Source organism: Athene noctua, chromosome 29, assembly GCF_965140245.1.
Source record: "Athene noctua chromosome 29, bAthNoc1.hap1.1, whole genome shotgun sequence".
Lineage (NCBI taxonomy): Eukaryota > Metazoa > Chordata > Aves > Strigiformes > Strigidae > Athene > Athene noctua.
Window position 1 is genome coordinate 4467666 of NC_134065.1, and position 23265 is coordinate 4490930.

Genomic DNA, 23265 nt, shown 5'->3' on the forward strand with positions numbered 1-23265 from the left:
GGTGGGTACAAGGTGGCCAAGGTGAGGACAGGGTGGCTGTGGTGGCAGCGAGAGTGGCTGTGACAGGGACAGGCTGGCCTTAAGTGTTTGAAGGACATGAAGGGTTTTTGCTGGGACAGGGTGCCTGCAGTGACAGGGGGCTGCAGGGGCTGTGGTGACCACAGCGGGGACAGATTGTGGCATGGCAGCAGCGGGGGACAGGCTGTGATGGGGACAGGGCCTGGCCGTGGCACCAGGAGACAGAGTCACCCCCGTGGAAGGGGCTGTGTGGGGGGGCCAGGGCCCTGCTGGGGTGTGGGGACCGGCAGGGCCTGGCCGAGGGGGCAGGGGCGCGGGCTGGGGGCTGCAGGCCCCGCAGGGACAGGGTGTCCCCAGCGCCCGCGGTGGCTCCGGCAGCGCAGGGAGGGACGATGGTGCTTGCACAAGTCCTGTCTCCATGGGAAGCGGGACCAAAACAACAAACAAAACCTCGGCCTGAAGCCACCGCCTGCCTCCGGAAGGGGTGGCAGGGCCGCTGCCACGGCCTCCCCGCAACCCCACCCGCCCCCCAGCACCCAAAATCCGTCCGGGGCTCAGCACCCACCCTCAGAGCCAGCCTGAGGCGCCACCGGGCGCTGCAGCCCTGTGGCAGGGACACTGTGGTGGCGGGGGCCAGCCTTGGAGTGCAACTGTCCCCCCCCGCACCCATGGGTGCTACGTGGTGGGTTGTGGGTGTCCCCCGGGGCTTCGGTGACATGGGTGCAGGGCACGGGGGGGAGCAGGGCAGGGGCTGGCACTGAGGTGGCCAACCAGGGCGACCCGTGGGAGAGGGGAGACAAGGTCAGGGAGCGACACGGGGGGAGAACTGGGGCAGGGTAAGGGGTGACAGGACGAGAGGGGCACAGGGGCGGGGCCCGCGGAGAAAGAGCTGTGGGGGTGACGCAGGGGGGTGACCCCGGGCGCAAGAGGGGATGATGGGGGGGGGGTGCAGGGGGCAGCTCCCAGGGGGTGGCAGATCAGGAAAAGGGTGACACGAGGGCTGGAGCCTGGAAGGCCTCGGCCGGGGGCAAGGGCGGGTGACACGGGGCCAGGAGCCCCGGGGGCAGGGCGAGGGCGACAAGGGGCCGGGACAGGGCTGGGAGGGGGCCTGGGGGCAGAGCGGGGGGAGTCGGGGGCCCCGCTGCGACCCCCGGAACGCCCCGGGCCGGCGGTGACGCCACGCGCAGCAGGCCCCGCCCCCGTGACGCGCTCCCGCGGGATGCCCATATAAGGGCACGCGGCGCGCAGGCCCCGCCCCGCCCGGCGGGCAGCGGGGCGGGAGCGACCGCGCCCGCAGGGGCGGGGGGAGCGGCGGGAGGGGCGCGGGGGTCCCGTCGGTCCCGTCCCCCCACAGACGAGCCGGCGCTGCGCGCTCGCCGCTTTATTCCCGCGGCCGGGCTCACAGCAGCGTGGCCAGCTCGAAGCGCTCGGCGCTGCACCCGCGGGGGCCCAGCCGCGGCCGGGCGCCCTCCCCGCGCCGCCGCGGGGGGGCCGGGTCCTGGCGCTGGGCCGTGCCGCAGTCCCGGGGGCCGCCCGCCGCCGCCAACGCCTCCGCCGACATCGAGCTCACCGGGGAGGAGCCGCCGCCGGGCTCTGCGGGGAGACAGGCAGCGTCTGGCCCGGCCGCGTCACCCGCCCGCGGGGCCGCCCCAGGCGGGCGGGGGCCAAAGGGCCCGGCCCCCCTGTCCTCACGGCCCGGGGCTGGGCGGGAGCGGCGGGGGGGGCCGCACTCACTCTGCCGCTCCAGGTCGCGCAGGGCGATGGTGGAGACGGGCCGTGCCGGGTCCCCGCGGCGGTACAGCTGCAGCGCCTCCAGGATGTCCGACTCCAGGGCGAACTCCGCGTCCCACTCGTAGTTCTCGTCCACCGAGGTGTTCCTCCTGCGGGGACGGGCGTCAGGGCGGGCCCCCGGCGGCGGGGGGCGGCAGGGAGGGGACCCCGCAGCGGGGCGGCCCCACGCTGCGGGACGGGGCGGCCGGGTGGGTGCCGGCGCCCTGCCCGCCGCTCACCTCTTCCCGATGCCGCCGAGGGCCGGGTCCGTCCTCGCTCTGCCCTCCTCCGCCCCCGAGCCCCCGGCGCCGTGCCAGCTGCCCCCGTCCCCGAGGGGGGGGCCCAGGCAGTTGCCCCCCAGGGACGGCGCCAGCGAGGGGGGCCGCAGGAAGGACGCGCTGCCCCGGCCGCTGCTCTGGCTGGTCAAACTGCCCCGGGGCAGCTGCTCCAGGGGGGCAGGGTCCGGCGGCCTGCCCGGGACCCCGCCGGGCTCCGTGGTGCTAGCTGAGGGCACGGCCTCGGTCCTGGCACTGCCGGCGGCCGTGCCGTGGGCCGGGTGGGCGCGGAGCCGCAGGCCGGCCCCGGGGCTGGGGGAGCCGGGCCAGGCGGCGCTGCCGGGCATCGAGGCCTTGGCGGGACCCAGCGGCAGCCGGGGGGGCTTGAGGAAAGTGGTGGCTGGGGGGGAGGTGGCATTGGCACATGTATCAACGCAGTCTGGGCACAGCGTCCGCCCCGCGTGCTGCGGGGAGCTGCCGGTCCCCGGCAGGGTTGGGGGGGGGCTGGCAGTGGGCTCGGGCTGGCCACTGGCAGGTCCGGGCTCTGCCGGCTCCTCTGGGGGCGGCCAGTCGCCATCGACGCACATCTCCTTGAAGAAGGGCAGGCTCAGGTACTGGAGGATCCCGCTCTGGGCCGGGGGGCCGCCCAGCTGCCGGCTGTCCCCAGAAGCGGGGCTGGGGGGGGCCGGGGGGCTGAGGGGTGGCTGGCGGGAGCCCTCGAGGGGCAGCGAGTCCCACAGGGTGCTGCCGGGGCTGTCGCGCGGCTCCTCCACCGTGCTGTAAGGCAAAGTTGCGGCGGAGGCCACAGGGCTGATGTTGACGATGCACAATGCCGCAGCCTCATCCACGGGGCTGCTGCTGCTGCTGCAGCCAAAGTAACGGCCCTGGCGGTAGCCAGCAGCACGGGCTCCCCGGTGGGCCTGCCCCATGGGCCGGGGGCGCAGCGAGACTCCCTTGCGCCAGATGGGCTCCTCCTCCTCGGGGAGCTGGAGGTGGGGCTCAGGCTGCAGCCCCAAGGGGTCCTGCTGCAGGTACGGCTCCGGCTTGGCGTATGGCAGCGCCCCACAGCTGCTCTCCTGCGGCCGCATGTTGGTCTCCACCACGAAGCGCCCGTCGGGGCCGCGGCAGATCCGCTCCAGGGGCACGTGCTCCCCGACGTGGCTCTCGTACACAGCGTACCGGGTGCTGGCCCCAGCAATGCTGAGGCCCAGGCTGGTACCGGCCTTCTCACCCCACAGCAGCGTCCGGCGCAGGCTCCGATAGGGGGACGGCTGCAGCTTCAGCTTCATGGTGCTGTCTGGGCTACCAGAGCCACGAGAATTGCTGTAAGGGAGAAGAGAACTGCTGCAGCACCCTGTCCCGACTCCAGGCTTGTCCAGCTGTCCCCTGTGTGGGGAGAGCTTGTGCTGGGCATCTGGCAGTGGGTACCGTGACCCTGCACTGCTGCTTCTGATCCTTTCTTTCTGATCCTTTCTTCAGCCAAAACTCCCCAGGGGAGCCCTATGCCATGGCACCCCCCGGCCCCAGCACCCCGTCCTAACACCACCCCTGTGGCCAGCCCTCAGCCAGTGGCGGGGGGCAGCTGCCCCCGGGCCTGTCCCTCTGCCCACAGCCAGAGGCAAATGCATGATGGGGAGCGCAGCGAGACAGGGAGGGAGCGGGAGGAGGAGGGAGCGTGGCATGGCATGACTTACTGTGGAAGTGAAAGCTTCTTGCTGGGGGAGAAGACGAGTGGTGGATCTGGAAGGTCATGAGAACACAAGGGGATCACACAGCGAGCAACTCAAAGTGATGATGATGAGGAAGACGGCAGCACGTGCTCAGCCCTACCACAACCCCAGGCTGGCCTGTCCCTTCCCTGGCACGGGGTCCCGCCACCGCAGCGCTCCGAGCTCTCTCGGAGCACCGGGGTCCTGGCACCCAGCCAGCCAGCTCCTACCTTGCCTTCGCTTCTGGATGCGGGCGGCACGCCGGCGGTTCATGATGCAGGCAGCCACGGTGCTGAAGATGACAGCCACGCTGAGGAAGCAGATCCCCCCGATGACCCCGGCCAGCACCGGCTGCGGCAGGAGCTCCGGCAGCTGGGTGCGAGATGGATACACCTCCATGCCTGGGTCAGACAGGAAACACCATCAGAGGCTCAGTTCCCCACGGAGCTTGCCAGCACAGCGGGCACAGCCTCCCCCGGGTCGCCAGGATCATGGTGGCAACAGCGAAGCCTCAGCGCTCCCAGCCCTCAGGGCTGGTCTGTCTTTGGGCAGACCTGTGCCCTCCACCAGGAGCAGGGATGCTCTGCATCCCCTGGTCTAGCAGCAGGGACACTCGGGGTGGGAGCAGGGTGAAGGGGTTTCTGTTTGGGAAGATCCTAGACCACACTGGGCACTTTACACCTCTGGTTTCTATCCTCGGGGCAGGAAGAGCAAGTGGGAGGTAGCCCAGGCCTCACCTGCTGTGGAGACGTTCACCGTGTTGCTGGGATCGCTGATGTAGCTGCCAGCAAAGGCCACCAGTCGGAACTCGTAGAAGGCGTCCTGGGGGAGCAGAGGGCCATTAGCCTTGTTGGAATGGTGGCCAGCCAAGCTTCAGCCCACACGGAGGCAGAGCCAAGCAGCTCTGCGGCACTGCCAGATGCCCCATCTCCGGGTAGCAGCAAAGCAGATCTGACCCCCTCCCTTTCTGTATCCCCTCAGAGCTGCCCCACAGCCAGGGAGCACCCGGTGAGGTTCCCACCTTGATGAGTCCCGGCACCAGGATCTGGGTCTCTGTGCTGGGGATGGAGCGGTCCAGCACCTCCCAGCCGCCCTTGTCCTGCCGCAGCTCCAGCGCGTAGCCGCTCAGCACCACTGAGAACTGAGCCGGGGGCTCCCACTGCAGCAGGACCCCACGCACGGTCTCGTTGGCCGTCAGAGCCCGCGGCGGGGACAGGAAGATGCGCATGGTCATGGCCGGCGGCTCTGGAGGCACTGTGGTCACTGGGAAGCCTGAGGAGAAAGGAGACATTGGTGTGGGAGCTGATCCCGGGGGGCAGCAGGGCAGAATCAGGAACCTCTCAGGTGCTTGAGGGCTTGGCTGGGGGGGGGACACGGGGGCTGCTCTGGAGAGCGCACGGGCCCCCTCTTACCCCTGGGCACAGAGGTGACAATCTGGCTGAAGGGGCCACTGCCCAGCTTGTTCTGGGCCAGAACGCTGAACTGGTAGCTCATGTCTGGCTGCAGATTCTCCACCACGAGGTGCTGAGCCCCCACCGGCACCGAGAGTGACACCCAGTCACGGTGAGCTCGGGGCGGATGCTTCACTCTGAGGAGATGTGGGACCTGTGAATCTGGAGCCAACAGCCCTGGTGGGACTGAGGCAGGGGGGGGACACCAGGCTCTGCCTGTGGGGACTCACAGCGGCGTGTACCAGACGCTGAACCTCTGGAAATAGCCTCCATCGAACCCCGGCTCCCAGGAGATGTTGGCTGCCAGCAGCAGCGGGAGCACGGAGACGTTGGTGACAGCGTGAGGGCTGGTACCTGGCGGGGGACGCAAAGACGTGTCAGACCGGGCAGCAGCCATGCAGGGGCACTTCCACCCCAGGGCAGACGCGGGCGATGCCGGCCCCGCCAGGGACCGGCGACTCACCCAGGACATGGACGGAGGTGGCGGTGCTGACACTGGCTACCTGGTTGGTGGCCACGCACTCCCAGACCCCGTGCTGCTCCTTGACAAGCGGGCGGAAGACAAGGCTGCTGTTGCCATCCACCTGGGCGCCGCTCTTCCCCGCACTGCCCACCTGCGTGATAAGGCACGGGCAGGCTGACGGCGGCCGACCACCCAGCCCACCGCACCGCAGGGCCGGGCAGCTGCTCTGCAGCGACCCTGCAGCATCGGGGCCTCGGGGAGAACAGAACCTGACATGATCCACCACCCTGGGGCTGGGTTAGGAACAGGTGCAGGATCTTGCCCTGGTTTCTTAGAGGGCAACACAAGCAAAGTGCCCTGGGCCTCTTCTCCCACAGGAGCCAGGAGAGAGATAACCCTGCTGTGTCTGCGGGGACGGCCCCAGGAGCGATGCCCCAGAGGTCAAGGGCAGCGTCTGCCTCCCGGGAGGGCTCTGCTGGTTCCCCAGAGCAGCAGCTCCTACCTTCAGCCAGGCAACGGTGGGCGGGGGATCCCCGTGGGCCACGCAGGGGATCACCAGCTCCCGGCCCACCTCCTGGAAGTATTCCTCCTTGGGGCGCGCTGTAAAGGCAGGGGGGTCCTGGAAGACAGGCAGGACTTGGCAGCAGGCGGGACAGGGTGCAGACCCGTGGTGGGCCAGGCGATGGGCACGGCAGGCTGGGAGCAGCCTGGGCGTGGGCAGCGTGCCCACCACCCAGCCTCACCTTCAGCAGGACACGCGTGGGCCGGGAGGTGCCGGTGGTGCCGTAGCTGTTGTACGGGGTACACGTGTACACTCCCAGCGCATCGTCGTTCCCCGTCGCAATGACAATGGAGCCGTCCGGTCTCATGGACCAGCCAGGGAGCTGGGAGAGGGGGGCGTGGGGTCAGGACGAGGGGCTCAGGGGTGTGGGGAGGCGGGGAGGGCGCGACCGGTGGCACCTTGTCCAGCTCCAGCGGGCGTCCGTCCCTCGTCCAGCTGACAGAGAGCAGGGGGGGGTTGGCCCTGGCGGGGCAGCGGATCACACCCTGCATCCCCTTGGGCAGGGGGGTCTCTGGGAGCATGGTGGTCACCTGTGCCGGATCTGCAAGGACAGGCAGGGTGCCAGGGCCTGAGCGAGGGTGGCAGGGGGCCAGGTCCCCATGGCTGCTGAAGGGGCAGCCCCTTCCCACCATGGCCCGCAGGGACCCCCACGGGCCAGCCCAGCAGGGCCTTTCTCTGAGCGGAGCTGGTGACAGCACGGCCTGGGCTTGCAAGGGGCTGTGGGACTCTTACACAGCACTGTGACAAAGGCCGAGGCAGAGGGTGGCTTCCACAGCCCGTTGCTGGGGATGCAGGTGTATTTGCCAGCGTCGTCCGGGGTCACTCGCTGGAGCAGCAGACTCCCGTCCACCAGGACACGGACCCGATCCTGGAGGTGGCTGCAAGGGGAGGGGAGGGCAGTGGTGAGAGGTGCCTCTGAGACTGTCTGTCTTCAGAACCCTGCGGTGAGCGAAGCCCCCGCCGTGCATCCCGCCCGCCCACCGCACTCAGATCCCGGCTTCACATGGCACAGAAACCCCTGCCCGCCCCAGCACCACCAGCAGGAGCCCGCGGCCGCCTTGGTGCCAGCCCCGTCCCCACTGTACCTGAGGTGGAAGACATTGCTGCTGCCCTGGAACCAGGTGTAGGTGAGGTTTCCTGGGTACGCCTCAGCCTGGCACGCCAGAAAGACATCCTGGGAGACGTTGACGGTGACATTCTGGGGTGGCACCACAATGACGGGTGGCCCTGCAGCGTGGAGCAGAGGGGACGGTGAGGGCGGGGGATGGCCCCACCTGCTCCCAAAGCCCATCACACCCACATCTGCCCCAAACCCAACCCCCATGACGTGTCTCCCTCCATGCTCTGTGGCAGCACCCAGCGGGGTGGCCCATGTGGCCAGCGCTGGGAGAGCAGCGGCTCCTACCCTGCACGAGCACACGGGTGGTGTGGGTGATGGTGCCCTCCTTGCTGGATGCGTGGCAGGTGTAGGTGCCGGCACTGGTGCGCTCCACGACGGCGATGCTCAGCGTCCCGTTCCTCACCTGCAAAGGCAGCGGGCGTGTGGCACGGCCAAGGGACAGGAACTCAGGACTGTGGTGCTGTGGGCAGGGCCAGGGGCAGGAGGGGGGTGCCACCGCAGTGGGGACAGTTGCTCGTGCTCCAGCCAAGCAGAGTTGCATTGCTCTGCACATCTGGCTGCCCCACGAGACCCTGGCGAGTGTTAACTGCTGATTTCCACCCTCACCTGCACTGTGTCCCCGCTCTGGACAGCCAGGTCGCTCCTCTTCCAGATGACAACAGGCTTGGGGTTGCCGGCAGCTGTGCAGGTAAGGCTCAGTGCATCCTGGTCCCGCACCTCCACGAACGCAGGGGGGGTCTCCAGGAAGGTGGGGGGTGCTGTAAAGACAAGCCCAGACCCTCAGCCGCAGCTCCAGATGAACTGCCCTCGGAAGAGCAGCAGATTCAGTCCCAGCCCTGCGAGATCTTGGCCAGTGGCGGGCAGAGCAGCGCCCGGGGGTGGGATCACCAGTACCGTTGACAGTGAGGTGGATCCAGGTGCCGTTCTGGAAGTCGGCGTCGGTGCTGTGCCCGTCGAGGAAGAGCACACGGCACTCGTACCAGCCTTGGTCCTCGGCACGCAGGAGGTCAATGCGCAGCGAGGCGCCTTCCTCGATCCGCACGCGACCTGCACACCCAGGAGCGGCCGTCACTGCTGCGTTCCCCAGCCACCTGCCCCCCCGGGGCCTGCCAGCAGCACTCGCCCTCGTTGCAGGCTCAGCGGCTTCCCTGGGCAGCGGCAGGGCCTGCCCGTGCAGCCAGGCCATGCTCGGGCTTCTTCCACCTTGGCTGGCGCAATGAGGGGCTGGGAACGGCCGTGGGACAAAAGCCAGGGCAGCCGTGCCACAGTGGAGGTTGGTCACATCGACATTTAGCACCACACCTCATCCTGCTCTCGGGGAAACGGGACAGGACTGGCAATGGGCTCTGCTGCCCACCCCCGCCAAGGGTGGTCTTGGCGGGGATGCCAGGTGGGTCTGTCCACCTCGAGCATTGCTCCCAGCAGCTGGTCCCACTGCCCCCTCCTCAAGCTGCCAGCCTGTCTGCAAAATCCCTCCCCGCACACTTCCCCATTGCCTTTTGGGGACCCTTCCCCTGCAGCCTCGGCCACCCTTTCCCCCAGGAGCCCCGCTAAGCTCCAGGCACCCTGCACTGTCCCCTCTCCCCACGGCACAGGGGGGTCTGGCTGAACCCCTGCCTGCCCCGCAGGGGCACAGACCCCTCGAGGGGCACATGGCAGCAGGGGCGCTCTGGGGCCGTGGGACCCTCACCCCGAGCAGGCAGCAGCCCTGTGCTCCACGGCCTCTTTGATGAGGAGGAGGAGAAGGGCGCAAAGCGACAACGAGCACAGCCCTTTAATCCCCCGGGCTATTATCAGAGCCATAATCGGCTCAGGCGTGCAGCAGGCAGTTGGCTCAGCCCCGGCCGGGGCGCACAGCCTGCAGCACCCGCTGCCCCGGCACCCCCGGCTCTGTGCCCCTGACCCCGCTGCCGGCCTCCACGGCTCAGAGAGCAGCTCCAGGCCAGGATGTGGGTTTAGCACCAGGTGTGGCATGGCCTGGGGTGGCCTTGCTGCCAGCACACGAGGGCAGGGCTCCAGCCGCTGTGCTAGCAGCGCTACACACAGCTCCTGGCACCGGAGTGGTCCATGATGCTCCCAGTGACTCCCCAGAGCTCCCTGGGACCAGCCGCTTCCGGACACGTTTCCAACAAAGCAGGTTGTGCCAAACCCCGCCGTCAGCTCTGTGCAGAAGCTTGGTGCCACAGGCAGTCTCCACGCGCTGCCTGAGCCACTGGAGCCCAGGCCGGGCACTGCGTGGGTGCCACCGGCAGCAGGAGGCTGCAGCCCGCCAGACCAGCCTGGTGAGGAGGAGGAGGAGCGGCGGGGCCCGGCCGGCTGGTTGGAGCACAGAGGCTTGGTGGCCGAGGGACAGGATCCCATGCTGAGTGCTGGGGCCACGCAACCCCGTGCTCACCCAGCGCACAAACACGTGCGAACCTCTCCCAACAGCACCCGGAGCTTCCTCCAGCCGCTGCAGCCACCGCCGCATCCCCCACCCCTCCTGCTTCTCCCCAGGCCAGCTCTGACCCAGACCCACGGCATCTCCTGCCGCAGGACGCGCGGGGACAGACGGACATATGCGGGTGCCTCCGGCGGCGCCCCTCACCCGGAGCATGGAGCAACACCCCAGGCAAACCTGGAACACGAGGGGGGTGGCGGGAGCAGTGAGAGGGGTGGCAGCAACAGCCAAACAGCCACGGGAAGCGGGGTCCTCCCCCCCCTCGGCCCCGAGCCCGCTCCCACGCCGAGCCCTGGGAAACAGGGTAGCTCCAGAGAGCTCCAGGAAACCCCATCCCTGCCTGCAGCTGCCAGCTCACAGCCCCCAGGAGCCGGTGGGAGCAGCAGGCTCCTGAACAAAGGTCCCTTTGGAAGGGATCAGAGTGCCCTGGGGAACGCCCCTCAGCCTCCCCCTAATCCCCCGTGCCGGCCCCATCCCCCTCCTCCTCTTCCACCACCGTGCCGATAACAAAACCTCTGCTGCCCTCCGGACCAGCATCCCCCGGTGCCTGGCAACCGTCATTCAGAGGGACACAAAGGGGCTGTAGCCCCAGCCGCCGTGCTTGCCGTCGGGGATGGGGTGCCTGCGCAGGCGGCCTGACCAGCATCATCGGCCCTGCTCCAGGCCAGCAGACGGCAGGGGACAGGACCTGTGACACCGTGGGGACAGTGGCACATGGGGGAGGGCTGCCCCCATCCCCCCAGGGGCTCCCAGAGGTGGCTGCGAACACCCTGTCCCCAGGATGCCCCCAACTGCCCCACGAGGGATGTGGGTGACAGCAGCAGCCCCCCGGCCCCTCGGGGTGACCCTGATCTGCTCTGCCTGGGAAGGGCTGGAGGAGGGGCTGTCCTCGCCCTTCCCCTGCACCCACAGCCCCTGCCCTTCCCTCCACCCCTTCCCAGCCCCCCAGAGGACTGTAAACCAGCCGTCCCGCTGCCATGGTGACGGCCACCAGCCCCCCTGCCCACCGACCTCGCCCTCATTATAGCTGCCAGCCCCCTTCCCCCAGCGCTGATCCCCTGCCCCCCCAGCCCCCCAGGGCCGTGCTGGCGGCAGGGACAGGGAGAGGACTGAGGGCAGCGCAGGCAGGAGCAGGCTGGATGTTGCAAGGCCCCTTCGGGGTAACCCGAACTCCTGCAGCTGAGGGGCCCCACGATGCCGGGCTCAGGTAACAGGAGCCCAGCCTGGGCCTCCCAGGAAAGCAGGTGCCTTGTTGTCACCAGAGGGTTTGCGGTCACCGCCGCTCCTACAGTGCCAGCTCGGGGCTGGCTGCAGAGCGAGGGGGTCCCTGGGCTGGCAGCGGGGACAGACCCAGTAGTGCCCCCAGATCAGTCTCCTCCTGCACAGCCCCGGCAGCAGCAGCCAGGCAGTGGCTTAGGCAAGGGCTGGTTTCGGCAGCAGGGACGGGCTCCCAACCCAGGCGCAGGCCGGTGCTCCAGCCCTCCCCGTGATCCCATGGGAGGACTGGAGGGAGGATTTCGGTGCATTGCTGCCACAGGCTGTTGGGGTCAGGCTCAGCCCAAAACTCCAGCCAGCTGCCAGCCCTCTCCCTCCTCCCTAGCTTCCCCATCCTCGAGGAACGCTCCTGTTGTCTTCATCTCCCTGCACGCAGGGATCTCTCAAGGTCTGACACCGCTTCACTTTAAATATCCCGGAAAGAGGAGAATATCCCCCTCCCACGCCGCAGCCCTTCCCAGCACAGCTTTGCTCCAAATCCCAGTCAGCCCAGCGATACCAATTAGCAGCTTCACCAAAATCCCCTTCCCAGGCTCAACCTTCAAGCGACCCGCTGGGGCCGAGGCAGCAGCCTGGCAGCACCGGGGACCCGGAGCCCGGGCACAGGCAGGCAGGCGTGGGGTTGCCCCGTTCCCAAGCGGGTGGTGCTGGGGGAGCCCCAGCAGCCAGAGGCCACCGATGGGACCCACCTTCCCCGGGCGGCCTCTCCCACTCTCCGCCCCAGCGGGGACCCCTCCCGCTGCCGAGCTGGGCCAGGAGCCGCCTCTCCCCTGCGCGCTGGTACCTGCATCCCCTGCGCCTCCCGCTCCAGTCGTCCCTGCGGCTGCTGCACGAGGAGGGGACTCCCCGGGGGCCCACAACACCCCCTCCCGCCGCCCGGGACCAGAGGGAGAGTCCGGCGCTGCACCGCGCCCGGGAGCGTGATTAACGCGGTCTGACAGCGGCTGGGGCCCGGCCAAGGCCAGCAGGGACGCCAGGGCCAGCCGGGTCCCAGCTCCGAGGCCGGGGCCAGGAGGGCCCCCCCGGACCCCATCACCACCCACGCCGCAGGACCTACCGACGTACTCCGGGTCCACCCGCGGCGAGTAGAGCCCGAACTTGATGAAGATGGGGAGGACGAAGCCGAATCGGACCCACTCGATCACGTAGAGAGGGGGACGGGCCTCGTGGGCGCCCAGGAGGCCGCAGCCCAGCACCGTGCTCCCCCCGACTCGCCCCACCACGGCCTGGGACTCGCTCTGGCCGCTGCCTACCGGGACCAAGGCGGGAGGCGTGACCCCACGGCGGGACGGAACCGGGACCGAGCCCCCCCCGGCCCGGCACCACGTGCGCTGCCCCCACCGCCGCCCCGCCCCGGCACCGGCCAGACCGGCCCCACCGGCAACGCGGCCGCTCCCGCCCCTGCCCCGGGCTCCCGTCCCCTCCGCCGCGGGGCGGGTCGGCGTCCCCTTACCCTCAGCACCGGCACCGGCGAGCAGGCTGAGGAGGGCGGCGCGCAGCCACCACCGCATAGCCCAGGCGCCCCCTCAGGCGGCTCCCGCAGCGGCCCCGCCGGGACGGGGCTGGGGGCCAGCGGTCGGCCACCGGGGGCCAGCGCCTCAGGGCCCGCAGACCGGCGGGCTCCGCCGCGCTGCCCACGGCGCACCGGCCCCGGGCGGGGGACGCTGGCAACTCCGCGTCCCGCCGCTCCTCATGCCCGTCCCACGGGGGCTGGTCCCGGCTCCGCTCCGCTCCGGCCGCCGCCGCCGGGCGGCCGCAGACAAACCCGAGGGGCCGCCCCGGGCCGCGCCTCCGGCCACGCCCCCGGCGCCCCGCGCCGCCCGTTGCCACGGCGACAGCCAATCGGCGCCCCGACGCTCCCGCGGCGACCAATGGCGGAGCGGGGCGGGGCGAGCCGCGACGGCTGCTGGGACTTTTAGTTCCGGCGGGAGCGGAGGGAGACGCTGGAGGGAGGCTTGAGCGCGTGACGCAGCACCGACACCCGCGCGCTGCCGGGTCGGGAGCGCCGGCCCCACGCGCCGTGCCAGGCTGTCGCCTGCGTCGCGCCGAGGCCCCCGGCCCGCCCCGGCTGCCCCCTCACTCGTCCCACCCGAAATGTGTCCCCGGCTGGGGGCGGCCACCACTGCGGTGCCCCCGTCCTGCCAGGCTGAGCCGGCGCTGAGCCGCCCACGGGGTCAGGGGCTGAGCGGCGAGGGGACGGCCCCGCAGCCTGTCGCCACGACAAAGCCCGGCCTCGAGGGCCGAGCACGGCTGTGCCAGCCTGCGCGGGCCGGGCCCCGCTCTGCGGCGCCGCCGAGTCTTGGCCAAGCACTGGGGCGGGGAGGCCGGGGCAGAGCCCCCTGTCCTGGCCCCCTTCCCAGGGGCAGGGGGCCCGCGGTCTCCCCCACCAGCCCGGCCTGGCCTGGCCCTCTGAGCCTGAGAGACTATTAAGGACAGAGCTAAATAAGAGGAGTTAAAGTGAGTAATTCTGCAGTTAAGCTGCTTTCCTGCATCTCACGGGCCCATGTGAGTCCTGTGGCTCCCACGGGCTTAGGTGCTGCGGCTGGACAGCGCTGCCCCGGCGTTCCCGTCATCCCTGGCCCCCCACAGCCGCTCGTGCCCCAGGCGAAGGGTGTGGGCAGAGTGCAGCACCCCCAGACGGCCCCACGCCCCGACGTGGCGTCACAGCCCATCAGGGCCACGGCATCACTCATGGGCACAGGCACTTCCCGAATCCCCACCAGGAAGGGCCATGGGGCACTGGGCAGAACCATGGACTGTCATCTTCCCCCTGCCTTCTGGGGTGCCCTGCACCCTGCAGTGAAGACCCCCTGGTCACCACTGTCCCTGCTGGTCCCAGCCCAGCTCCTGCGGGAGGAGCTGGGTCCAGGAGAGGGGACGCTGGGGTGCTGCAGCCACCCTGAGACACTCAGTTGCCACCAGTCCTGGCTCTGAGCTGACAAAACAGCTGTGCCCAGTCCACCACCCTGGTGCTTTGTTCCCAAGGGAAGATGATGACATTTTGGTATTTTAAAGCAACATCTGGGGGCCATGGAGCTGCCTGGGAGAGGCGACAGCCCCACCAGCCTGGGCCACGGACACGATGCTCGTGCCCAGTGAACACCAGGCACTCCCGGCCATGTGCCACACCCCCAGGAATGGGGACAGCGACACTTCTTGCACTTAAGATTTAAATGCCACCAAGGTTAGGAGCAGCTGAGGAGATTTTCAGGATTGCACTTTTAGACAAAGATGCCTGAATTCCACCTAAACTCAACTTTACGCGTCAACATCCCCGGGCCAGCGGCCATGCACTGACGTGGCTGCCACCCTCCACGTGGCATCACCGCTTTGGGGACAACCAGCTCTGGGGCTTGCCCACCGGTGCCTGAAGCGCAGCCGCTCGTAATTCCTGAAGGCTGCGGCCGGGCAGAGACCCAGGAGCCAGGAGCCCCGCAGGTAGTGTGGCAGGGTGGCGGCGAGCCCGGCAGAGCCACACACGCGTGTGCTGCCCGGCGGTTCCCCCTCACAGGCCTGGAGAGAAGCCACAGGAGAGTCCTTTAATGTGGGAGGGGGCAGACGGCAGTGCCTTGACGCTGGGAAAGGCCCCCCGCTGTTTCAGAGAGAGTCTCCACTGAACGCATCCGGCACACGCTGCCCAGGGGAGACGGTCGTGCTCAGGCCTCCTCGCTGTCTCCTCCAGCGCTGGGGTGGGGCAGATCCCACTGGTGAGCCCGGCTTTGGGAGCACAGCTCCCCCCGCGCCTGGCACACTGGCAGCCGCGACCCCGCGCACCACGGGGAGCCCCTCCGGAGAGAGCCAGGACTCCTTGCCGCGGGGCTGCACCTACCCATCGCGCTGGCAGAACTGGATCACGGCTTGCTCCTGCTCCCGCGTCTCGATGGAGCCAGGCCGCAGCCGCCGGATCTCCCGGATGGCGTCGCCGCCGTCCATCTTCCGCGCCTTCGCCAGGTAGCAGGCCAGCATAGTGCCGGTGCGGCCGTGCCCCAGCAGGCAGTGCACGGCCACGGCCTGGCCGGCAGCACCGCACCGTCACCGTCACGTCCCTGCTGCGGCCGCCCCGCGCTCCCCAGCATTGTCACACCCCAGCGGTGCCCCCCCCCCACCGTCACGGCCCCCATACCTCGCCGCGGGCGTTGGCCTCCTCCACCAGCCGCAGGAAGCTCTGGATCTGCGCGGGCGTCGGGGGGCTGAAGTCGGGCACGCGGAGCCGATGGAGCCGGACGGCGGGGCAGCAGCCGTGGTGCGGGGGCGCCCGCTCCGACAGCGATACCAGGTGCCGCACACCCTGGCCCTGCAGGAACCGGTAGTGCCCCGGCTCCCGCGGCATGGCCAGGCCCGCCAGCCGCCCCTCCGCCACCCACGAGAAGTTGGGGGGCTCGGACGCCGCCATCGCCTGCAGGGACCAGCACCGTGGGGCCGCGCCGCTGCATTCCCCCGCGGACCCCCGGGACACCACGGCCGGACCCCCCCGGACCCCCCAGTTCAGGACCCCCGAGATCCCCGGGCCCGTCCCCCCGGCAGTCCTGCACCGGCCGGAGCCCTCCCGTAGGCCGCCCCGCGCAGGCCCGGCCCCCGCGGCCTGCCCCGAGCGGGGCCCCGCACCGGCCCGGCCGATCCCCGTAGGCCGCCCCGCGCAGCCCCGCGCCTCGCCCGCCCCGCAGTACCGGGGAGGCCGCGCGGCGGCGGAGCGGAGCGGAGCGGAGCCCGCCGAGCGTCTGCGAAGGGCCGGGACCTTCTACCAGCGGCGCGGCCGCGGCGGCCGCCGGGATACGGGGCAGCGCCCCCCGGGCTCCGGGAATGCAACTGCCCGGGGGCACCGGGGCGCGGGACTGCGCCCCCCGAGCACTGCGCAAGGGAGTGCCCGGACCTGTCCCCCCGCCCCGGCCCCGTGTCCCGGGATGGGAGCGGGGCCCCTGGGCTGGCGGCAGCCCCGTCCCCTCCCTCCTCTCCCTGACAAGTTTTCCGAGCCCGGATTAATTCCCTGAGCCACGCTCAGCTCTGGGGGGCTCCAGTCTGGACAGCAAAGACCGCTGCGGCTTTTCAAACCTATTTGTTCATTTATGTGACGCTGGGTGGCTTTGGGGGGGGGGTTACAGAGCAGGGAAGGGGGATGACACAGCCCCCGTGGCAATCAGGGCTCACCCAGCTCTTGCCGGCCACCGGGGGACCGCACTGGCCCGGCAGTGGCTCTCAGGGCTTCAGGTACACCTCGCCCACGATCTTGTAGGGGAAGTTCCTCCAGCCGAAGATGGGGGCTTTGCTGGGCCTGTTGTACATGGCCTCCATCACCTCCGAGGTGGAGATCCCCGTGCCCCACATGTACACAGCCGAGAGCTCCCCCGTGAAGGACTGCTGGGCATTGAAGCCGCCCCCGAAGGCGTCCTGCTCCTGCCCCAGCACGATGGCCGCCTCCGCCCCCACCGTGTAGCCCCTCTGCAGCCCCTTGCGAGGCCAGGGCTTCCCGTTGAACCAGAAGCCCACGATGCCGGTGGCTGACTCCCAGCTGGCGCAGATGTGCTCGCTTGCCGCGATGCTCTGGGGGACGTGGAAGGTGACGAACTTGCCCCCCACGTAGAACCGGTACTCGCCGGGCTTGGGCTTTAAGAGGAGGATCTCGTTGTCCTGCGCCTTGGTGGCGTAGGAGAAGAGGCTGTAGGGCCGGGTCAGGTCGGTGTAGGACTGCAGGCACACGGTGAAGTTCGGCAGCGGCTGCTCTGGCTTCGCCCTCACCAGCACGTGGGAGTTTTTGGTCTCATGGGGATACACAAACACGTGGTACTCCAGGTCTGGGGGAGGCGAGACAGAGGTGGCTGCTCCTGCCACGACGAAGACGTCCCACAAGTCCCCCGGGGGAAATGGCTGCAGTGTGCCAGGGAGGAAGCCACCAGCCACCTGGAGGTGGCCTCCAGGTCAGACCCAGAGGTGACTTCCACCACTGAGACCAGCCGTGTGGAGGCTGTGGTACGGGGGGGCAAGTGCACAGGGTGGTGAGGACAAGGGGGAAGGAGGGGACGAGCCCTTGTCCCCAGCTGTCCCCTCCCTACCCTGTATCCACAGGTTGTAGGTGGCCACGGCAGTGTCCAGCTAGCCCGTGGCCGTGCAGACGTAGGTGCCCAAGTGGGTCTTTTTGAAGGAGGGGAAGAGGAGGATGCTGTTGGGGCCTTTCTGCAGAGGGTCATGGTTGCCTGCCTTCTCCCACAGGAACTCCTGGGGGCTGAGCCAGGCCGGGTGTCACTCAGGCAGGCGGACACCCCCGGGTGCCCATGCCATGGACCACTGTGCTCCCTCCCCAGACACTTCTCCCACTGCCCACGGGTCCAGGGATGCTGGAGCTGCCTGCCCCACGCTGGTGCCGTGCCAGAGGCCGTGGGAGGGTGGGGAGTGCCTTATCCAGGGTCCCCCGTGACCTCGCAGGAGAGCATCAGCTGGTGGTACAGGGTGGGTGCCAGTGGGTGAGCCTGGATCTGGGCGGTCAGTTTTTCTGCAGCAGCCAGAGGGAAGGGCCAGACTGGGGGTGGCGGTGTCCCTATCCCACCCCTGGGAGCCCTGTGTCCCTGCCGCTGCCCCCACCACAGCCCTGCGGCACTGTTGTGGTGCCGGGTGTTGTGTCCCTGCTGCCCCCCGCCGCTGTCCCTGCTGTGGCGCTCAGGGAGCCCCCTCAGGCTCTTGCTACGCTGCCATCACACCTCCTCCCCCCACCCCTGATGCACCCCCCGCACCCCCGGCGCGCTGCGCTGTGCCCACCGCACCCCTCTGCAGAGCTCTGGGTGCCCCCTCACTGCACGGCTACTGTGTGACCCCCACGCCTCCCCCTGCACCCCTGCACCCCTCCGCGGTAGTCAGGGTGCCCCACTGCTCCCCACCGCCACCACTGCCGCATGGACCCCTGCACCCGCTGCACCTCCCGCGCTCCCCACAGGACCCAGAGGGGGTGCTGGCGCAGCCCCTCCGGCCCTACCTTGTGGGGCAGCAAGGTCAAAAAGGGCCACGAAGGCGAGGAGGCAGAGCCGCAGCTGCCCCATGGTGCTGCCAGGCCCGGCCGCCGGCACCTCCGTGGTGAGGGGGAACCGCAGAGTCACCGCGCCACAGCCCCGGGGCTTCTCAGGGTCTGTGTGGCTACACAACAGTGACCTTCATCCCCAGGTGCCGGGGGCACTGACCCGCGGGGCTGTTTGACAATCTGTGGGAGGCCCGGGGCCGGTTTGCCTGCCTGGGAGCCTGCAGACCCAGCGGGCTGGCAGGGAGCCCGGGGACGGCACTCAGGAGCACCCTGCCAGGCTGAGTGGTGCCCCCAGCCCTTCCCAGTTCCGTCCCAGCCCTGTCCTGAGCGCGGCTCCCTGGCTGGGGCACACAGATGGCACCTTCTTCTTGGGGGGTTGTAGAAGCCAAGGGGTGATGGGGCGGGGAGGGGAGAGCGGGGGCTGAGGCCTCCCCAGCCCCGGATCCGGCCGGCTCTCACGGCCCCAACACCTCCCGGAGCCGGGGTTTCACCACCACGTCGCCTTTCACTTCGTAGCTCAGGCTCTTCCAGGCCAGGACAGCGGGTGGCAGGCGCAGGGACTGGTAGGCGGCTCGCATCTTGTCCGGGGACAGCCCCGCGTCCCACAGGTAGACGTCGGCCAGCTCGCCCGAGAAAGAGTTGTAGACATCGAAGCCGCCCCCGAAGGCGTCCTGCTCCTGCCCCAGCAGGATGGCCGCCTGCACCCCCACCGTGTAGCCCCTCTGCAGCCCCTTGCGGGGCCAGGGCTTCCCGTTGAGCCAAAACTCGGCGATGCCGGTGGCCGACTCCCAGCTGGCGCAGACGTGCTCCCAGTCCCCGCGACCCTCGGGGACGCGGAAGGTGACGAACCTGCCCCCCACGTAGAACCGGTACTCGCCGGGCTTGGGCTTTAAGAGGAGGATCTCATTGTCCTGCGCCTTGGTGGCGTAGGAGAAGAGGCTGTAGGGCCGGGTCAGGTCAGTGTAGGACCGCAAGCACACCGTGAAGTTCTGCAGCGGCTGCTCAAGCTTGGCCCTCAGCACCACGTAGGCATCGCTGGGGTCCTTGCGGAAGACGAACACCTTTCGGTACAGGTCTGGGGGATGAGAGGGGGGACGTGGCAGGAGGTTGGGGTGTCCTGCAGCCCCCTCTGACTGCCTCTGAGCCTTTCTCCACCCCCCCGGGTGACCCTTCATCCCTGATGTCCCCTCTGCTGACCCCAGACTTGCTCCAGCAGCCTCCAGTCCCGCTGTCCGGGCTCTGGCATGAAGCAGAGGGCTCCAAGAGCTGCTGCCATGTCCCCTCCGGCTCCTGTCCCCCAGCGTTGCCCCTACCTTCCTGGGCCACCATCTCCGAGAGCCCGGCCAGGACGGCAAGCCAGAGCTGCAGCTGGCCCATGGTCCCGGGCGCTGCAGTCAGTGCCAGCGGGCGACTTGGTGCCAGGCTGCTGCCCACTGGGTTTATGGGCCAGAGGGTGGGAGGGGAGCCGCGTCCCCCCAATCCTGTGCCCAGCAGCCTGGCATGCACGGGGACGGAGATTTCATGCTGTCACGCGGATGTGCCACAAGACCCTGTCACCCGCTTGCACGGGGCTCCCCTTGGAGCTGCGCCCCAGGCGCGTGCTCACCCCGGCAGCGGGGGCACTCAGCCACGCTGCACCTCACTCCTCTCGCCCCACACCCCAGGGAAACCCCCGCAGGGTTGACCTGCCTTGATCCTGGCTTGTCCGAGAAGCACAGGGGAAGCTGCCCCCGGCCCCCGCACCCCAACCCGCAGCTCTTGGCACGTCCCAGGACTCTGTTCATCCCGTCCTGGCCAAGGGGACGGAGCCCAAAGCTGGAGCCGTGGGTGCCAGGTGGCAGAAGAAACTGCAGCAAAATGTCCGAGGGTCTGGCTGTGTCCTGAGAGCAGATGCGGCCACACACAGTGCGCTGCGTCCCCTGCCCGGGTATGACCCGGTCAGGAAGGGGGAGGATTTTCTGCTCGGGGCTCCGTGATGCCGGTGCCGGGCTGGGTGCTGGGGTCCAGGCCGGGGTGCGGGGCAGCTGCGGGGGGATGGGTGGCAGGGCAGCAGCGGGCAGCTGCCCGCTTTTCGGGGATGGTGTAGGCTGAGTCAGTCCTTCCGTTTACTGCGGAGGAGCCCCCGGGTCCCGCAGGGCTGGGCTCAGCCGGGGAAGCTCCCTGTGTACCGCCGTGCTGGGCCCTGGACCCTGTGGGTGGGCAGGTCCTGGCCACGGGCTCGTGCCCCTCCATCACCCCCCTCCAGCTCTCCATCCACACCCGTTCCGCCTCCCCTGTGCCTTGTGACCGCACGTGGCCGTTCCTCATGGACGGTGGCTGATGCCTCCAGCGCTGGATATAAATCACCCCACTTCTCGCTAATAGACAGCAGAGCTTCATTATGAACTTTTCCTGCTAATTTGGAGGCACAAAGAGCACACCCTTCCCACTTCCCGTCCTTTGGCCCACAGGAGCCTGGCCGGAGGTGGTGGACGTTCCCCCCGGCCCCCCCGCCCCTGCCATTAACGGAACTTGGTGAGCAGCTGACAGACGTATGTATTGTTTGTAATTCCCACTGGCTGATCTCAGATGTGACACTTGGCTTGTCAGGAGGGAGTGAAAAAATCCACTGTTGCTTCACATCACCACTGCCCTTTCTGCCTGCTGAAATCCCCCGTGGAGCTGGAGGGGCTGGGGCTGAGCCTTGGGAGTCCCCGTGGATGTCCAGGAGCCTGGGGCTGACACCCCGCTGGGGCGTGGGGGGATGTTTGCGGCATCCCAGGGCTATCTCCGTCGAGCAAATCAGGGTGTCTGGCCCCAAACAGTGGGCTGAGACCCCAAGGAAGGGGATGGGGGAAGGAGAGACACCAAGCCCGGCACATAATGGGCCCACGTTACCCTCCCCTGGGTCCTGGGGAGCATTTGCCTGTGGGGAAGAAGCCGTGGGGCTGGTGGGGACGCTGTGGGGAGAGGGGATGGTGCTGGAGGGCCTGGAGCTGGCGAGAGGCTCTCAGCTGCAGCGCCAGGAGCTCAGCAGCTGCCACTGGTGCCTGCCCTGTGCCGGCAGAGCCGGGCGGCAAGCAGTGCTGCAGGCCCCAGGCAGCAGTGCAGCACCCCCAGCCCCTCACTCAGCCCCAGCACGTGGTCAAAGTGCTCGAAGGTGCCACAGGTGGGCTGCAGCAGCCGGGTGTGCAGGAGGAAATCCACGGCCAGCCCCACGCCATAGGGCACCCAGAGCCCAAAGAAGAGCCAGCTCACGCTGATGCCTGGCTCCCAGCGCGCCCTTAGCTGCGGCACAGCCACCATGGCCACCAGCAGCCCCACCGGCAGCAGCAAGAAGAGGCAGAGGCAGAGGCCAAGGTGCAGCAGGTACACTGGGGAGAGGATGTCCACATTCTGGCGGATGCAGCTCGTCTCGGGGCCCACCACCGTGCCGCTGGCGAGAGCTGCTGGTATGGACAGCAACAAGGCCCCAGCCCACACAGCCACGGCCAGCCGCCGGCTCCGGGGGTCCCAGCGGCACCAGACGGTGCTGCAGGAGCCACTGCACACGAGCAGCCCCTGCGCGAAGAGGCTCCAGTGCCACAGCAGATGGGTGAGTCGGCATAACCCTGTGCCCAGCCGCCAGCCCTGCCCGATGCCCACTGCCACCGATGGCAGCAGGGCCGCAAAGAGACCCGTCCCCACGGCCAGCTGGGCTACCAGCGCCTGGCTCTGGGGCCAGCCCCAGGCGTGGGGCCGCTTGGCCAGTGCCACCAGCAGTGACCCAGTGCTCAGGGCAGCCATGGCGCAGGTGATGGCCAGGAAGGTGGGGGCCACACGCTGGAAAAGCGGACAGTACTTGTTGTGGCAGGGAGCGGCGTCGTAGTCCGGGAAGGTCGTGCTGCTGTCGTAGGAGAAGTTGCCCATGATCTCTGACAGGTCCAGGGAGATGCTGCTCTCCAGGACCCTGGGGCTCTGTGAATGAGACCGGTGGGCGTCAGGCAGGGACGTACCTGGCCGACTGCAGGTGGCCACATCCCACGGCAACGCTTGAGACGTCCCCTCCGATGGGCTCCCACCACGGACCTGCTGCCCCGCTGGTGCTGGGGGGTTGGTGCAGGCTGAGCAGGGTGGTTTATCAGGGAGGGACACGCTGCAGGGTGAGGGGAGGCGCCTGCAGCTGATACCTTGGGAGTGTGGGATTGTCCCAGGCTGGCCCTGTTGCTCGTGGGAGTATGTATCTACTTACAGCCCTAAAGGAGGGTTGCAAACCCTCAGTGGGTGGGTTGTCTGCAAATGAGTGCTGGCCAGCAGGAGCCACTGCGAGCTGTAGCCCTGCTTGCCCCTGTGCACCCATGCGGCCCCAGCTCTCGCGTGCAGCAGGATGGGAAACCTCTGGGGAGAAGCACTCACCACCGGGATGCAGTTGCCCATGGCGCGTGTCCAGGACGGCTCCTCTGCGTTTGGGGTCTCGAAGGGGTGCTGCGTGTGGCAGCCGCTGCTCAGCCACACGTGCTCTGTGCCCAGCGGCAATCTGCTCGGATGGGCACCACGCACGGTGCCGCACGCGCTCCAAGAGCCGCCGTGCACGGAGGGGCCTGCTCCGCTTGCTCTCCTTCAGGCTCTGCTCCTCCTGCTCGAAAGGGAGGCGAGGGACTGCAGTAACGAGATAAGAGCTTCCTCCTTCACAGCAGCCCTCCTGGCCTGGCAATCCCCTTTGCCTTGGCCTGACGGAAACGGGTGGGCCATTGCTGCCGGTAAAGCCAGTGAGCTGCCAGCTCAAGCCTGCAATTTCTCGAGCAGGAAACAATTGCTTCTTGGCAGAAGACCTTAAATTAATTGCGGATTGTATTTGCAGGCGCCCTGGCTGTGTGGATGCTCCTATTGCTGGCCTGGACTCAGGCACGTGTGGAGTTTCATCCCAGGGATTCTGGCTGCACACAAGTGGGGCTCCGGGGTGTAGGGTGGGTGCTGCGGGTACAGGTGACTGCTTAGGGGACCCTACAGCAGAGCAGTCTGGGCACACGGTGCTTTCCAGCTCCCGGCAGCAAGGAAATCCACAGCTCTTCCTCGGGAGGCTCTGCTGGAAGGCTGGACCCTGAGAGGTCACCCTGTGGCACCGGGGCTGAGTCACAGGCTCCCTGGGCTGCAGTGGCAGCAAATCCAGCTTGGAGGACTGGCAGGGGCCAGTGGCACTTGGTGGCCATCGCGCCTGGTG

General features: G+C 68.9%; 5 protein-coding genes across 5 annotated transcripts; all 5 read right to left on the reverse strand.

Moving 5' to 3' along the window:
• Positions 1 to 1387: 1387 nt before the first annotated feature.
• On the reverse strand, positions 1388 to 12874 carry IGSF9 (immunoglobulin superfamily member 9). Its single transcript, XM_074929029.1, has 20 exons — positions 12537 to 12874; positions 12141 to 12332; positions 8263 to 8415; positions 7975 to 8126; positions 7654 to 7771; positions 7334 to 7475; positions 6981 to 7126; positions 6647 to 6789; positions 6430 to 6570; positions 6189 to 6305; positions 5687 to 5837; positions 5454 to 5577; positions 5185 to 5360; positions 4794 to 5044; positions 4510 to 4594; positions 4003 to 4173; positions 3758 to 3803; positions 2028 to 3386; positions 1753 to 1898; positions 1388 to 1611 (listed from the first exon to the last, which is right to left on the reverse strand). Exons 1-20 carry the CDS (start codon positions 12592 to 12594, stop codon positions 1418 to 1420), a joined length of 4065 nt encoding a protein of 1354 aa, XP_074785130.1. The 5' UTR covers positions 12595 to 12874; the 3' UTR covers positions 1388 to 1417.
• A 1400-nt stretch (positions 12875 to 14274) lies between these two features.
• Positions 14275 to 15972, reverse strand: DUSP23 (dual specificity phosphatase 23). The gene is made up of 4 exons (XM_074929109.1): positions 15751 to 15972; positions 15207 to 15479; positions 14913 to 15094; positions 14275 to 14767 (listed from the first exon to the last, which is right to left on the reverse strand). The coding sequence occupies exons 2-4, from the start codon at positions 15474 to 15476 to the stop codon at positions 14740 to 14742; spliced, it is 480 nt and encodes a 159-aa protein (XP_074785210.1). The 5' UTR covers positions 15477 to 15479; positions 15751 to 15972; the 3' UTR covers positions 14275 to 14739.
• Positions 15973 to 16120: 148 nt separating this feature from the next.
• LOC141971716 (serum amyloid P-component-like) lies at positions 16121 to 18160 on the reverse strand. Its single transcript, XM_074929250.1, has 2 exons — positions 18045 to 18160; positions 16121 to 16872 (listed from the first exon to the last, which is right to left on the reverse strand). Exons 1-2 carry the CDS (start codon positions 18106 to 18108, stop codon positions 16277 to 16279), a joined length of 660 nt encoding a protein of 219 aa, XP_074785351.1. The 5' UTR covers positions 18109 to 18160; the 3' UTR covers positions 16121 to 16276.
• Positions 18161 to 18535: 375 nt separating this feature from the next.
• LOC141971715 (serum amyloid P-component-like) lies at positions 18536 to 19816 on the reverse strand. Its single transcript, XM_074929249.1, has 2 exons — positions 19400 to 19816; positions 18536 to 19161 (listed from the first exon to the last, which is right to left on the reverse strand). The coding sequence occupies exons 1-2, from the start codon at positions 19461 to 19463 to the stop codon at positions 18542 to 18544; spliced, it is 684 nt and encodes a 227-aa protein (XP_074785350.1). The 5' UTR covers positions 19464 to 19816; the 3' UTR covers positions 18536 to 18541.
• A 158-nt stretch (positions 19817 to 19974) lies between these two features.
• ACKR1 (atypical chemokine receptor 1 (Duffy blood group)) lies at positions 19975 to 22681 on the reverse strand. Its single transcript, XM_074929248.1, has 2 exons — positions 22461 to 22681; positions 19975 to 22022 (listed from the first exon to the last, which is right to left on the reverse strand). Exons 1-2 carry the CDS (start codon positions 22479 to 22481, stop codon positions 21096 to 21098), a joined length of 948 nt encoding a protein of 315 aa, XP_074785349.1. The 5' UTR covers positions 22482 to 22681; the 3' UTR covers positions 19975 to 21095.
• Between the last annotated feature and the right edge of the window lie 584 nt (positions 22682 to 23265).